The 16,367-nt window shown below is 39.3% G+C and overlaps 1 protein-coding gene across 2 annotated transcripts in view; it reads left to right on the top strand.

Annotated features, from left to right (window-relative positions):
* LOC128657386 (gastrula zinc finger protein XlCGF17.1) overlaps window positions 1-14,983 on the top strand; it is a 101,561-nt gene extending 86,578 nt beyond the window's left edge. Inside the window, exon 6 of one of the 2 annotated variants that reach the window (XM_053711718.1) lies at window positions 12,716-14,983. In XM_053711718.1, coding sequence (XP_053567693.1) covers window positions 12,716-13,386 — 671 coding nt within the window. In that variant the 3' untranslated portion in view covers window positions 13,387-14,983. Of the gene's footprint in view, window positions 1-12,712 lie in introns of both variants that reach the window. The other variant, XM_053711717.1, reaches the window with a different exon arrangement.
* The last annotated feature ends 1,384 nt before the right edge of the window (window positions 14,984-16,367 follow it).

Here is a 16,367-nt window from a genome sequence, read left to right as displayed (position 1 = left end):
TGAGGAGGGTATTGTAAGGTTTGGACGTCTAAAGGTAAAATCACTGGAACTACGTTCAGATCTACGTTCTCTAAGACGTCTATCTAGGCTAATTGAGAGATTAATTAACCCTTCCAAGGTGTCTGGCAATTCAACTCTTGCCAATTCATCTTTAAGTGAATCACATAGTCCTAACCTGAACTGGTTTTTTAACGATAAATCATTCCAACCACTGTCCTTAGAAAATTTTTTAAACTCAGTTATATAATCCTCTACAGGCTTTTTAAGTTGTTTTAATGCTCTCATACCATTTTCAGCTGTGAGCTGCTTATAGGGATCTTCATACAATTGTGACATGGCATTAAAAAAAGATTCTATGGAATGTAGTATTGGATCATTTGTTTCAAAAAATGTGTTAGCCCATATGCGAGGTTCCCCCCTTAAATAAGAGATAGTTGTTAGGACTTTGACTTGATCTGTGGGGTATGTGAGAGGTTTTAGTGAGAAAAGCAAATAACAAGCATTCTTGAATTCCCTGAAATGTTTTCTGTCTCCCTGGAAATGCTCAGGTGGGCTAACATTAGGTTCTAAAGCATGAGTAGTTATTTGTTTGTCAGCAATTTCTTTTATGTAGGCTTTAAGATATGAATTTTCATGTTGCAGAGTATTTAGTGCCTGTGTAATTGTCTCTACCTTTTCAGTTAATGTCTGAACATGCGTCACTATATCTACTGGATTCATTGTGTAGGCTTAGTAATTAATGTCAGGTTTCAGTCAAGATCCTATATTTCCCTGTAAGGAGAGATATAAGGATAGATTGTGAATCCAACTGTAGATAAAAGTATCTTGTAATAAATATAGTATCACTTTCAAAATTATAGGAGTGTGGAAGAATTGCTGACTTAGGAAGGAAATGGAATTAAATGAAAATGGTTTCATTTATTAAGGCAACAATCCTACCATTACTATTAGGTTAACTTATCATAATCATAACCTATAGCCAATAGGTGGCAACAAGTTTGGCAGGTTATGTTATAAATAAAAACCTTGTGATGAATTTTACAAGTAAATGTATAATTTGTTAAGGCAGAAAGTATGGATGTTAACAGGCAAATATTAAATAAACCAACTAGGTTAACTGTACCAGAGAGAGAAAGTCCGGAGTCAAGGAAGTAAAAGTATCGATACCGGAGGTAAATGCTTACTGTTACCGCTTTGGATTAGCCTGAAGGAGTTGAGGATCGAATTTGGAACACGCTAGGAGAGCGTGTGTAACAAGCGTGTGCTGCGGCTTCCCGATGGTAAGAGGTACAGCTGAGATGGCGGGTGACGTCACCACGGACTCCGGCTCCGAAGGTAACACAGACAGCTGCGGTAGACAGCGTGATTAGCTTGTGAAACTGTCAGTTGCGAGAAAGCTGAATACTGTTCGTTCAGAGAACGAAATTGGAATGAGATGGAACTTGTAACTTTAGAAATTTGCAACAAAGTAGAAACGAATTGTAGCAATGGTCCAAAGACTTGTAGTAATAATTCCAGGAGAGGCTAAGGTAAATGACTGATGTAGTCAAAAATTACTAAGCAATGAGTGATCTGAGGGTGGGGTTTTTATACAGATGGCAACTGGTGTCAGGTATCCTTAAAGGTACAGGTGTAAATCATGACAGTGAAGCAGAATCAGGGTAAGACAGTGGTCAATCAGATGGTTATGATTTTGCACAAGTAACCTTACAAAGTAACACAAACTTTAATAAAAATATAGGTAAACCTGGCAACACACAGGCCCCCAAGAAAACCTTTCACTCTCAACATTCAAAGAAGTACCAACCACAGCAATACAAACCACAACCAAATTACAAACCACAACACAATCACTCAGCCCTAGTGTCAAGTGCCGTGAATAGAGATAGGGATGAGGATATTGAACAATTTGAGCAAGTTTTTCAGGTTGCACAACACCCCATGGAAGGGGGAGGGAACAGGGGAACTTTGTACCCCAGAGAGGGAGGTACCCCACCAGACAGATATAAGCACCTTCGAAGTACAAACCTTCCTAGTTATTAACCCCTCTGCCCACATTTTGACTAAAGATGAATCTAAGGTACTTGGCCTTGGATTAGGATTTGTACCCACAGTCAATTTTAATTTATTTAAAACCATGCTTGATCTCAACAAATTTGTTAGAAATGTCACATTGCTTAAGCACTTTTCAAGGTCTAATGAAGATATTACTCAGGGACCATTGTTGTCCGATTCAATAAATGCATTACATGAAGCATCAGGAACTAGCAATGTAAATCTGAGCTTTCATGAGACCTGTGATGTGATAGCGCTTGAAAACTTAGAAAGGGAACAGATTGACATAGGGGTTTCGCATGAGAGATCCAAAATGAAAAGCTACAGGAACCGCTCAACCTTCTATCCAATACACAGTAGGGGAAAGATAATTGAGACCTTCTACAACAGAGTAGAAAGAGATTTGAGGGAACTATCCACCAATAAGAGACCAGCCAACTTTAATTTAACTGTAAAGGAGCAAAGAGCATTAAACACCTTAAGTACTAACCATGATTTGGTGATTAAGCGAGCCGACAAAGGCGGCTCGGTGGTAGTCATGGATCGGTCTGCCTACATTGAAGAGGCTCAACGAGAGTTGGGCGGTGAGGAAGGGTATGAAACCCTGAATCAGGACCCTACTTGGATCTTTCAGCGGCGGCTTATGCATCTTTTGGATGATGCTTGTGAACAAGGTTTCATAGATAAAACGACTAAGCAATATCTATATGTAGAATATCTGGTAACTCCGATTTTTCATCATCTACCAAAGGTGCATAAGTCGCTGCTGAATGTGCAAGGCAGACCAATACTGAGCGCCATAGGCTCAATGTTAGAACATTTGTCCAAATGGTTAGATGATCTCCTCCAGCCCCTTGTACAAAATCTTCCTAGCTACATTCGAGATTCCAAGCATATACTAAATGTAATAGAGAACCTAGAGTTGACAGAGGGGTCTAGGTGGTTGACCATTGATGTTGTAGCTTTTATATTCTTCCATACCCCATGAGAAGAGCTTTTGTGCTTCAGGTTACCCACTTCCTGCTCACTCATAATTATATTTAATTTGAGGGGTCTTTCTACCTGCAGAGGCGTGGGACGGCTATGGGCGCAAAATTTGTGCCCACTTACGCCAACCTTTTTATGGGTTGATCTGATTTTGATCTGGGTAGGAAGTGGGGAAGAGGCATTGAATTTTGTGAAATGAATTAATACCAATGAATTGGGTCTGAGATTCACCCATGTTTTTGATGCCCACAGTATCCATTACCTCGATTTACATCTCAAGGGGGAAACCTCTGGTTGTATTGTCTCCCAAGTTTACAGAAAGCCCATCTCTGGGAACAGTCTGCTCCATGCGAGCAGCTATCACCCGGGGCATGTGCCCTATTCTATAGCCAAGGGCCAATTTATTAGGCTCAAAAGGAACTGTACCACGGCTAATAGCTATAGGAAACATGCAGATATTTTGACACAGAAGCTGTGTGAACGAGGATACAGCAATAAGGTCATATGCAGAGCAAGTAATGAAGTAATTACTATTGACAGACAGGCACTGCTACAGGAGAAAAGTCAGACTAAGAAATGCTCTAAGGGAGTGACCTTTGTAACAGACTATTCTGCACAGTACAATGATATATGCAGGATTGTCCGTAAACATTATGGTCTTTTGGCAGCAGATGACTGTCTGGCAGACATGGTGAAAGACGACTGCAGATTTTCCTACTGCAGGAACAAGACCATAGGTAACATGGTATATCCGTCCCAACTAAGTAAACCAAGAGCTGCCACTCAGTCATCTTGGCTGACTACAAAAGGAACATACAGGTGTGGATATCGTCAATGCAAGGCTTGTGAGCATGTGCACATTTCCACTACCTTTAGCTCCTTTGTTACAGGGGAAACTTTCGAAGTAGGGTCTTGTCTGAACTGTGGTGTATCCAGTGTAGACTGCAGAACATGGGTCTTACAACAAGGGAGGTACACTCCGGAATACGGGAGCATCTTTCTACCATCAAGGTGGGCACATGTGGTATCCCACTGGTACAACACTTTGTGACTAAACATGAAGGTAAAAGTTGCACTCTAAAATGGATGGTTATAGAACCTATCAAAGAATCCAAGAGAGGGGGTGATAAATTTCAAACTTAATCACGCCAAGAGATGTTCTGGATTTTTAAGCTCCAGACTTTATTAATTATTGGTGTTAGCCTCAGTACTGTGTTTCTCTTGTTAAGTGTATCCAGTCCACGGATCATCCATTACTTGTGGGATATTCTCCTTCCCAACAGGAAGTTGCAAGAGGATCACCCACAGCAGAGCTGCTATATAGCTCCTCCCCTCACTGCCTTATCCAGTCATTCTCTTGCAACTCTCTACTAAGATGGAGGTCGTATGAGGACTGTGGTGTTTTATACTTAGTTTATTTCTTCAATCAAAAGTTTGTTATTTTTAAATGGTACCGGAGTGTACTGTTTATCTCAGGCAGTATTTAGAAGAAGAATCTGCCTGCATTTTCTATGATCTTAGCAGAAGTAACTAAGATCCTTTGCTGTTCTCACATATTCTGAGGAGTGAGGTAACTTCAGAGGGGGAATAGCAGGTTTTCCTGTAATAAGGTATGTGCGGTTAAAATATTTTTCTAGGGATGGAATTTGCTAGAAAATGCTTCAGATACTGAAGTAATGTAAGTAAAGCCTTAAATGCAGTGATAGCGACTGCTATCAGGCTTATTAATAGAGATACATACTCTTATAAAAGTGTATTTTAAAACGTTTGCTGGCATGTTTAATCATTTTTTACATATGTTTGGTGATAAAACTTATTGGGGCCTAGTTTTTTTCCACATGGCTGGCTTGAATTTTGCCTAGAAACAGTTCCCTGAGGCTTCCCACTGTTGTAATATGAGTGGGAGGGGCCTATTTTGGCTTTTTTTGCACAGCAAAAATTACAGACACAGACATCCAGCTTCTTCCTGCATGATCCAGGACGTCTCTGAAGGGCTCAAAAGGCTTCAAAAGTCGTATTGAGGGAGGTAAAAAGCCACAGTAGAGCTGTGGCAGTTGTTGTGACTGTTTAAAAAACGTTTTTGTCATTTGTTATTCCGTTTTTGGTATTAAGGGGTTAATCATCCATTTGCAAGTGGGTGCAATGCTCTGCTAACTTATTACAAACACTGTAAAAATTTCGTTAGTGTAACTGCATTTTTTCACTGTTATTTCAAAATTTGGGAAAATTTGTGTTTCTTAAAGGCGCAGTAACGTTTTTTATATTGCTCGTAAACTTGTTTTAAAGTGTTTTCCAAGCTTGCTAGTCTCATTGCTAGTCTGTTTAAACATGTCTGACACAGAGGAACCTACTTGTTCATTATGTTTGAAAGCCATGGTGGAGCCCCATAGGAGAATGTGTACTAAATGTATTGATTTCACCTTAAACAGTAAAGATCAGTCTTTATCTATAAAAGAATTATCACCAGAGGGTTCTGTCGAGGGGGAAGTTATGCCGACTAACTCTCCCCACGTGTCAGACCCTTCGCCTCCCGCTCAGGGGACGCACGCTAATATGGCGCCAATTACATCAGGGACGCCAATAGCGATTACCTTGCAGGACATGGCTGCAATCATGAATAATACCCTGTCAGAGGTATTATCTAGATTGCCTGAATTAAGAGGCAAGCGCGATAGCTCTGGGTTTAGGAGAGATACAGAGCGCGCAAATGCTGTTAGAGCCATGTCTGATACTGCGTCACAGTATGCAGAACATGAGGACGGAGAGCTTCAGTCTGTGGGTGACATCTCTGACTCGGGGAAACATGATTCAGAGATTTCTAATTTTAAATTTAAGCTTGAGAACCTCTGTGTATTGCTTGGGGAGGTATTAGCTGCTCAGAATGACTGTAACACAGTTGCAATTCCAGAGAAATTGTGTAGGCTGGATAGATACTATGCGGTGCCGGTGTGTACTGACGTTTTTCCTATACCTAAAAGGCTTACAGAAATTATTAGCAAGGAGTGGGATAGACCCGGTGTGCCCTTTTCCCCACCTCCTATATTTAGAAAAATGTTTCCAATAGACGCCACTACACGGGACTTATGGCAGACGGTCCCTAAGGTGGAGGGAGCAGTTTCTACTTTAGCAAAGCGTACCACTATCCCGGTTGAGGACAGTTGTGCTTTTTCAGATCCAATGGATAAAAAATTGGAGGGTTACCTTAAGAAAATGTTTATTCAACAAGGTTTTATTTTACAGCCCCTTGCATGCATTGCGCCTGTCACTGCTGCGGCGGCATTCTGGTTTGAGGCCCTGGAAGAGGCCATCCAGACAGCTCCATTGAATGAAATTATTGACAAGCTTAGAACGCTTAAGCTAGCTAACTCATTTGTTTCTGATGCCATTGTTCATTTGACTAAACTAACGGCTAAGAATTCCGGATTCGCCATCCAGGCGCATAGGGCGCTATGGCTTAAATCCTGGTCAGCTGACGTGACTTCAAAGTCTAAATTACTCAACATTCCTTTCAAGGGGCAGACCTTATTCGGGCCTGGCTTGAAGGAAATTATTCCTGACATTACTGGAGGCAAGGGTCATACCCTTCCTCAGGACAGGGCCAAATCAAAGGCCAAACAGTCTAATTTTCATGCCTTTCGAAATTTCAAGGCAGGAGCAGCATCAACTTCCTCCGCTTCAAAACAAGAGGGAACTGTTGCTCATTCCAGACAGGCCTGGAAACCTAACCAGTCCTGGAACAAGGGCAAGCAGGCCAGAAAGCCTGCTGCTGCCCCCAAGACAGCATGAAGGAACGGCCCCCTATCCGGAAACGGATCTAGTGGGGGGCAGACTTTCTCTCTTCGCCCAGGTGTGGGCAAGAGATGTTCAGGATCCCTGGGCGTTGGAGATCATATCTCAGGGATATCTTCTGGACTTCAAAGCTTCTCCTCCACAAGGGAGATTTCATCTTTCAAGGTTATCAGCAAACCAGATAAAGAAAGAGGCATTCCTAAGCTGTGTGCAAGACCTCCTAGTAATGGAAGTGATCCATCCAGTTCCGCGGACGGAACAAGGACAGGGATTTTAATCAAATCTGTTTGTGGTTCCCAAGAAAGAGGGAGCCTTCAGACCAATCTTGGATCTAAAGATCTTAAACAAATTCCTCAGAGTTCCATCATTCAAAATGGAAACTATTGGGACCATCCTACCCATGATCCAAGCGGGTCAGTACATGACCACAGTGGACTTAAAGGATGCCTACCTTCACATACCGATTCACAAAGATCATCATTGGTTCCTAAGGTTTGCCTTTCTAGACAGGCATTACCAATTTGTAGCTCTTCCCTTCGGGTTGGCCACTGCCCCGAGAATTTTTACAAAGGTTCTGGGCTCCCTTCTGGCAGTTCTAAGACCGCGAGGCATAGCGGTGGCTCTGTATCTAGACGACATCCTGATACAGGCGTCAAGCTTTCAAATTGCCAAGTCTCATACAGAGATAGTTCTGGCATTTCTGAGGTCGCATGGGTGGAAAGTGAACGTGGAAAAGAGTTCTCTATCACCACTCACAAGAGTCTCCTTCCTAGGGACTCTTATAGATTCTGTAGAGATGAAAATTTACCTGACGGAGTCCAGGTTATCAAAACTTCTAAATGCTTGCCGTGTCCTTCATTCCATTCCACGCCCGGCAGTGGCTCAGTGCATGGAAGTAATCGGCTTAATGGTAGCGGCAATGGACATAGTGCCATTTGCGCGCCTGCATCTCAGAGTCAGTGGGAATGGGGATTACTCAGATTTGTCCCCTCTACTAAATCTGGATCAAGAGACCAGAGATTCTCTTCTCTGGTGGCTTTCTCGGGTCCATCTGTCCAAGGGTATGACCTTTCGCAGGCCAGATTGGACGATTGTAACAACAGATGCCAGCCTTCTAGGTTGGGGTGCAGTCTGGAACTCCCTGAAAGCTCAGGGATCGTGGACTCAGGAGGAGAAACTCCTCCCAATAAATATTCTGGAGTTAAGAGCAATATTCAATGCTCTTCTAGCTTGGCCTCAGTTAGCAACACTGAGGTTCATCAGATTTCAGTCGGACAACATCACGACTGTGGCTTACATCAACCATCAAGGGGGAACCAGGATTTCCCTAGCGATGTTAGATGTCTCAAAGATAATTCGCTGGGCAGAGTCTCACTCTTGCCACCTGTCAGCAATCCACATCCCAGGCGTAGAGAACTGGGAGGCGGATTTTCTAAGTCGTCAGACTTTTCATCCGGGGGAGTGGGAACTCCATCCGGAGGTGTTTGCTCAACTGGTCCATCGTTGGGACAAACCAGACTGGATCTCATGGCGTCTCGCCAGAACGCCAAGCTTCCTTGTTACGGATCCAGGTCCAGGGACCCGGGAGCAACGCTGATAGATGCTCTAGCAGCTCCTTGGTTCTTCAACCTGGCCTATGTGTTTCCACCATTTCCTCTGCTCCCTCGACTGATTGCCAAAATCAAACAGGAGAGAGCATCGGTGATTCTGATGGCGCCTGCGTGGCCACGCAGGACCTGGTATGCAGACCTAGTGGACATGTCATCTCTTCCACCATGGACTCTGCCTCTGAGGCAGGACCTTCTAATACTAAGTCCTTTCAATCATCCAAATCTAATTTCTCTGAGACTGACTGCATGGAGATTGAACGCTTGATTCTATCAAGGCGTGGCTTCTCCGAGTCAGTCATTGATACCTTAATACAGGCTCGGAAGCCTGTCACCAGGAAAATCTACCATAAGATATGGCGTAAATATCTTTATTGGTGTGAATCCAAGAGTTACTCATGGAGTAAGGTTAGGATTCCTAGGATATTGTCCTTTCTCCAAGAGGGTTTGGACAAAGGCTTATCAGCTAGTTCTTTAAAAGGACAGATCTCTGCTCTGTCTATTCTTTTGCACAAGCGTCTGGCAGAAGTTCCAGACGTCCAGGCATTTTGTCAGGCTTTGGTTAGGATTAAGCCTGTGTTTAAAACTGTTGCTCCCCCGTGGAGCTTAAACTTGGTTCTTAAAGTTCTTCAGGGAGTTCCGTTTGAACCCCTTCAATCCATTGATATTAAACTTTTATCTTGGAAAGTTCTATTTTTGATGGCTATTTCCTCGGCTCGAAGAGTCTCTGAGTTATCTGCCTTACATTGTGATTCTCCTTATCTGATTTTTCATTCAGACAAGGTAGTTCTGCGTACCAAACCTGGGTTTTTACCTAAGGTGGTTTCTAACAGGAATATCAATCAAGAGATTGTTGTTCCATCATTGTGTCCTAATCCTTCTTCAAAGAAGGAACGTCTTTTGCATAATCTGGACATAGTCCGTGCCTTGAAGTTTTACTTACAGGCTACTAAAGATTTTCGTCAAACATCTGCCCTGTTTGTCATTTACTCTGGACATAGGAGAGGTCAAAAAGCTTCGACAACCTCTCTCTCCTTTTGGCTTTGGAGCATAATACGCTTAGCCTATGAGACTGCTGGACAGCAGCCCCCTGAAAGGATTACAGCTCATTCTACTAGAGCTGTGGCTTCGACCTGGGCCTTTAAAAATGAGGCCTCTGTTGAACAGATTTGCAAGGCTGCGACTTGGTCTTCGCTTCACACCTTTTCAAAATTTTACAAATTTGACACTTTTGCTTCTTCGGAGGCTGTTTTTGGGAGAAAGGTTCTACAGGCAGTGGTTCCTTCCTTTTAAGTTCCTGCCTTGTCCCTCTCATCATCCGTGTACTTTAGCTTTGGTATTGGTATCCCACAAGTAATGGATGATCCGTGGACTGGATACACTTAACAAGAGAAAACATAATTTATGCTTACCTGATAAATTTATTTATCTTGTAGTGTATCCAGTCCACGGCCCGCCCTGTCCTTTTAAGGCAGGTCTAAATTTTAATTAAACTACAGTCACCACTGCACCCTATGGTTTCTCCTTTCTCGTCTTGTTTCGGTCGAATGACTGGATATGGCAGTGAGGGGAGGAGCTATATAGCAGCTCTGCTGTGGGTGATCCTCTTGCAACTTCCTGTTGGGAAGGAGAATATCCCACAAGTAATGGATGATCCGTGGACTGGATACACTACAAGAGAAATAAATTTATCAGGTAAGCATAAATTATGTTTTTTTTTTGCTTTTTGTTTTTTTGTTAATTTGATACTCTGATAAATTGTCATGTTATATTGACAATCTTGTCACTTTAAAATAACCCCCACATTTCTACATGAAAGCTCTATAATAACCTTTCAGGGTTTCTTTACCCATGAGTTTATTTATACTTTTAAGGGGGTAGTTGACATTAATAACCATAGTTGCACTTAATTTATTTCAATTTGTTATAAAGCAGTATATGATAGTTTCTACTAAGCGAGCATACTGTTATTGGTAAATAACATCACACATATTCTGTTCATAGCGACTAGCAAGGCATAGTATGTCTACTGGAAATAACCATGAGTGAGATAGTAGTTTTTGTGTAGAGTTAACAACTATAGTCTTGCAAAGATATGTTTTTTCAATGTATACTATGAATAACTGGTATAGCTCCAAAGGGTTAAGTTTGATGACTCAGGTGTACCTTTTTTACCCTAACCAATCAGAGAGCAGTGTTAAGGTTTTTAAGCCACAATTGTATATGCACTTTTAATGGCTATGAGTATGGTGTTCAACCGAAACGCGTAATCCTGTTTGTGAGGCACAGGGATATGCTTATCACATGAATTTTAATGTGCAACAATAAAAGCTAAATTTGATATAAATTCTTCAAGTGGACTCCCAGCATTTCTTTCTTCATTCTATTGTGCACAAAGATGCCTCATGTGATTGGCTCACCCATGTGCATTGCTATTTCTTCAACAAAGGATATCTAAAGAATGAAGCAAATTAGATAATAGAAGTAAATTGGAATGTTGTTTAAAATTATATTCTCTACTTTTATCATGTAAAAAAATGGGTTTAGTGTCCCTTTTAAATAAGTTACATAGCTGTTAAACTCCTTTTTTACACCTACCAAACTCATCTGGTTTTATCCTGAATCCATTAATATTCCTTTGTGTGTCCTTTACTTGTGTAGATGTGAATAACTTCTTCTGAATAACATCTTGAGTACCTGGTTAAATGATATCCGAAAGGAATAAAAGCGATAGCATCCAAACAGTTACCACATGCTAAAGTGAGACATAAAGGCTGCATTCTTATTAAAACAATGTGTTTTTTTTTGTTTGTTTTTTTAAATATCTTTTTTTATTGCTGAGAAAGAGAAAATACACACACACATACTTGTACATGATATGCCTTACAATACAGTATAGTCATTTTCAACATGAGGCTTAGTACAACAGGTTGGCAATTCATATTCTCTTTGGTAAAAGTCTTTGGCATTGTAAACAATATTGAGTTGTCCTCCGACCACTCTAGATTTAGGCATTCTGTATCTGTGTGTAGAAGTTAGTTCCTAGAATAATGCTTTATTACCAAAAATGTGCAGTGTTCAAAACATCCGATACTAAATGTAGTAACAGAACACAAACCTATAAACAAATCAATATATATTATGGCCGACCATAATGTAAACAAAGCGGGCACTTTAAAAAAGTACTTATTGAGCTCTTTCCTTGCACATCAGTTAAGGTCTCTTTATTAGTATAGTCCGGGCCCTGAATGTAAAAACACAGACAACAGCATGAGTCAACACAAAGCTGTAGCAAACATTTCTCCTGAATATAGTTCAAACCGGGGTCCTAGTGTTAGAAACTCGCTCTGTAAATGTTAACAACTTAAAGGGACAGGAAACCACAACATTGTCTTTCATGATTTGGATAGAACATACAATTTTAAACAACTTTCCCATTTACTTCCATTATTAAATTTGCTTAGTTCTCTTGTTATCCTTTGCTGAAGGAACATCTAGTCAGCCAATCACAAAAGGCAAATGTGTGCAGGCACCAGTTAGTAGCAGCTCCCACTAGTGTAGGACATGTGCATATTCTTTTTCAAAAAGGGATACCAAGAATACAAAGCACATTTGAAAATAGAAGTGAATTTAAGTGTCTTAGCATTATATGCTATATCTGAATCATGCAAGTTCGATTTTGACTTTCCTACCCCTTTAAGCTGATACCAAAAGAAAGCGATGCACCTTACTACTGTCACTAGCATCTTATTTCATAATATATTTTACTGAGTGAACCATCATTTAAAAAAAAAAAACGTTTTACCTGGTTAAATGGATTACTATAATGAATTGTTAAATGGGTTTGGAGTACTGACTTGTTGATTTGGTTTGCTTATTTGTACAATACTGTTCCTGTGCTATCTTCATGTTTTTTATTGTTTGCACTTTAGCCAAGTCTACAGAAAACAAAATTCTCTGAAAAACCCATCCCTGATAAACTGAATTCTACAATTGAAGACCATATATTTTATTGCAAACTCAAAGAACCCCAAGGTTACTTGCAGTTGATTTCAATGCTATCAATAAGGGGGACAAAATGAATAATAATTTAGGCACTAATTTAAACGGTGAGCAAGTGTTGTGTACAGTATGTTGACAATAATGTAAGTATGATTGTTATATTAGAGTAGAATTTTTTTATATTTTACCCACCAAACTGTATTTGACAGTTTTAAAATAACTGAAAAAAATGTATCATTTTGGAACTTTACTGTCCATTTTTTTCTTTACAGCAGATAAATCATTGAGAAGGACTCTATCTAGCCAAGAAAAGAGTTCAAGAGCTCAAAGAAGCCACGTGGGCAATGATCGATTTCCATATTTAAAACATGGGGAATTTCAGATCCAGCAATCAGGCATTAAACATCAAATTTCTGCAGGAGAGAAAGTATTTTCATGCTCTGAATGTGGGAAATGTTTTAGCAATAAACCATATCTTATTAAACATCAGAAAACTCATACAGGACATAAACCATTTATATGTTTTCAGTGTGGGAAATGTTTTGCTCAGAAATCACATCTTATTACCCATCAGCAAATACATACAGGAGAGAAAGCATTTTCATGTTCTGAATGTGGGAAATGTTTTGTTCAGAAAGCAACTCTTCTTAATCATCAGATTATTCATACAGGAGAGAAATCATTTTCTTGCTCTGAATGTGGGAAATGTTTTACCAGGAAGTCAAGTCTTCTTACACATCAGAAAGTTCATACAGGAGAAAAACCATTTTCGTGTTCTGAGTGTGGGAAATGTTTTACTCAGAAATCATATCTTATTCAACATTTGAATATTCATACAGGAGAGAAAGCATTTTCATGTTCTGAATGTGGGAAATTGTTTTCTCGACAATCAAATCTTACAAGGCACATGAAAATCCATAAAGTTGAGAAAACTTTTCATGTATAAATGTGAGAAAAGTTTTATCATGAGTTCTTGTCTTATTACACCAGAACATTGTTTACAGACGAGAAGGCTTTTCCCAACAATATAAAAAAAACTAAGGGCTAGATTACAAATGAGGCGCAAAACAGTTTTGGGCTAGAACAAATGTTTTTTTGTGAGCCATTTTCATTTCGCTGATATTACAAGTGGAGTGAAATTGCCCTTTTACATTTCAATCCCTACCACAAACTCAGAGCTGTGGTTAACTGTTTTCAAAAACAAAAAAGTTGCACAAAACACTTCAAACATATGTTACAAAGTAGTTACACTCCTATTAACACTGTCTAATAAAAAAATTAAGAAAAATACTGCACAAAAAAAGTTATAAGGGCTCAAAGATTGAAGATCTCAGATGTTCGAAAGAAAAAAAAAGGCAGACAAATGACACATACATTGCTAAAGATGTATTTGTATGTGTGTGTATATATATATTTTAATGTATTTTTGTGTATATATGTATTTACAGTCATATATACACATATAAAAACATTAATATATATGTACACATATATAAACATCAGATCTGCAATTTAACAGATAAAAACATAATAAAACATATTTATGCAATATTCATATTTAATAAAGATTTTAACAATGTATTTAATGTAGATATTTCACATTTGCTAATGCGAATATGCTATGCTTGCGCAATGGAAGTTTATTTTTTTTAACATTTTTTTTTCTCCATTGACTTCTATGGGGAATGAGAAAAGGCAATGGTGTTTGCACAATCTCGGGGGTTAGGGTTTTTTTCCCCTTTTTTTTTTCTCCATTGATCTCTATGGGGGAATATATGCATGCACACGCAAAAACTTAAGTTAGTTTTTTGGCGCTATTTAACACTAGCGCAAAATATTTTTATTTTTTTTGGAACTTGTAATACGAATGCAACCCAACAAGCGCAAAAATTAAAATCCTAGCAGAGTTTTCGCTTACGCAAAAAAAATACCACACCACTTGTAATCTAGTCCTAAGTAAACAAGTGAATAAAGTAGATGGAGGAAACAGTGCTAGTTAAAGGGATAGGAAAGTCAAAATTAAACTTGCATGATTCAGATAGGGCAAGTCATTTTAAGAAACTTTTTAATTCACTTCCATTTTCATATGTGCTTTGTTCTCTCTGTATTCCTTGTTGAAAAAGAATATGCACGTATCCTACACTAGTGGGAGCCAGCTGGTGATTGGTGCATGCACATATTGTCTCTTGTGATTGGCTAACTAGATGTGTTCAGCTAGCTGCCAGTAGTGCAATGGATAACAAGAGAATGAAGCAAATTTGTTATTAGAAGTCAATTGGAAAGTTGTTTGAAATTGCATTTTTTTTATCCGAACCATGAAAGAAAATTTTGGGGTTCACTGTCCCTTTAATTAGGCATCAAGTTGCTGACCCTCTCCTATTGGCAGGTTGATTCCAGATTGCCAGATGACTATTTTGACTCAGATCTGTGGAACTTTGTTCCTGATTGCCTTGTAGCCATTTAACTATTTGTCGTTTTATTGGTTATGGTGGGAGATATGATGTACTTATTTATTTACCAATAAAACAAAAATAATAACCATTTTTTGGTTGTATTAATGGTTTGAGTTATTTTTGCTGAACAGTTCTAACAGAAGTTTCCAGGTGCTGTTATCTTGCTTTGACTTGCAGGGTTGTACTACAGATTCTGAAGATTACTCAAATTGTCCTGCTGGATTCTTGGTTTCTATGTAAATGTTAACACACTTGCCCTTCAGTGATCCATGGTAGCAGTACTAGCAGACTTCCTGGTTCTTTGCTCCTATTTATGGGACAGTAAACACCTTGAGATTTTAATATGCAAGGTTTAGTTATGCATAGTAAAACAACTTTGTAATCATTTTATTTATTTTACCCCATTTTCATGTAATTTTGCTATGAAAATTGAGGATTGTCTAATTCTCAGAACAGAAAAAGCTCCTGCTGACATATTAAGGCTAACCCTGCACAACAATGATTATATTCAATTGAATCTCTAGTAGATAGCACAGTGGGCAGAGTAGCTAAGAACTTTGACTAAGGAATGGGGCATTATTATTGGTTGCTACAGGAAGGGATCCTTTATTAAAGTAATAAAGTTAATATATTAGTAACAGTGTGGTATTCCTCCTCTAACCTCATATTTCTTGTCAGAAGGAGCATTTGCTTAAGATGTCCCACCATCAGGAGTGGAACAGATGAATCTCTAAAAAAAAAAAATTCTTTCATCATCTACCAGTGTCATGGGGCCATACTCAGTCTTAGCTAACACCAATAGGTTACTTATGTCATAAGGTGATGCATGTATTCTGCAACTTCTGTAACGTCTATAAATTAAGCATGTAGGATAACTGTGTATAAAACTAAAAGGGGTTAGAACATGTTCTCCTCACATGGTGTGTAATCACTGGTGGTTTCTAATGCTGTTTCCATAAACCTTAGAGGTTACTTACTGACATAACTCATAAAATAACCCAGAAAGACAAACAAACTTCATATCCTTACACTTTTTGACTTTGGTACCCATTACCTATAGGTTACTATGTTCTCATTATCTTGGCTGAGATGTACATTAGTGTGTTGATTTGTGGCCTTGATGGATTTTGTCTTCAAGATTTTGTCCAATCTGCTGCACAACTTGTAATACCTCAGTTAGATAACATCCACCTGAATATTCTCTGTTGACCATTTAACGTGTTAAATGTAACATACTAAGGGCTCTTCAAGAAATTCAATTTTTATTGAAGGAATTATTGCTTACATAACTCAAAACACATTACACAACCTAGACTGAACGCCACAGAGACGTTATACAAAATCGACACTTGCAGGGGGTGGGGCTCTTTGCTGCTCTTCTTCCCCTTCTCTTATTCCCCTCTCACTTCCCCTACTTCTTAGACCCATACACCACATTTCCTCTTACTCTTTTCCCTCCCAACCTGGTATTGGT

This window comes from Bombina bombina, chromosome 4, assembly GCF_027579735.1.
Source record: "Bombina bombina isolate aBomBom1 chromosome 4, aBomBom1.pri, whole genome shotgun sequence".
NCBI classification, from domain to species: domain Eukaryota; kingdom Metazoa; phylum Chordata; class Amphibia; order Anura; family Bombinatoridae; genus Bombina; species Bombina bombina.
This window is presented reverse-complemented; position numbering and strand designations above follow the sequence as displayed.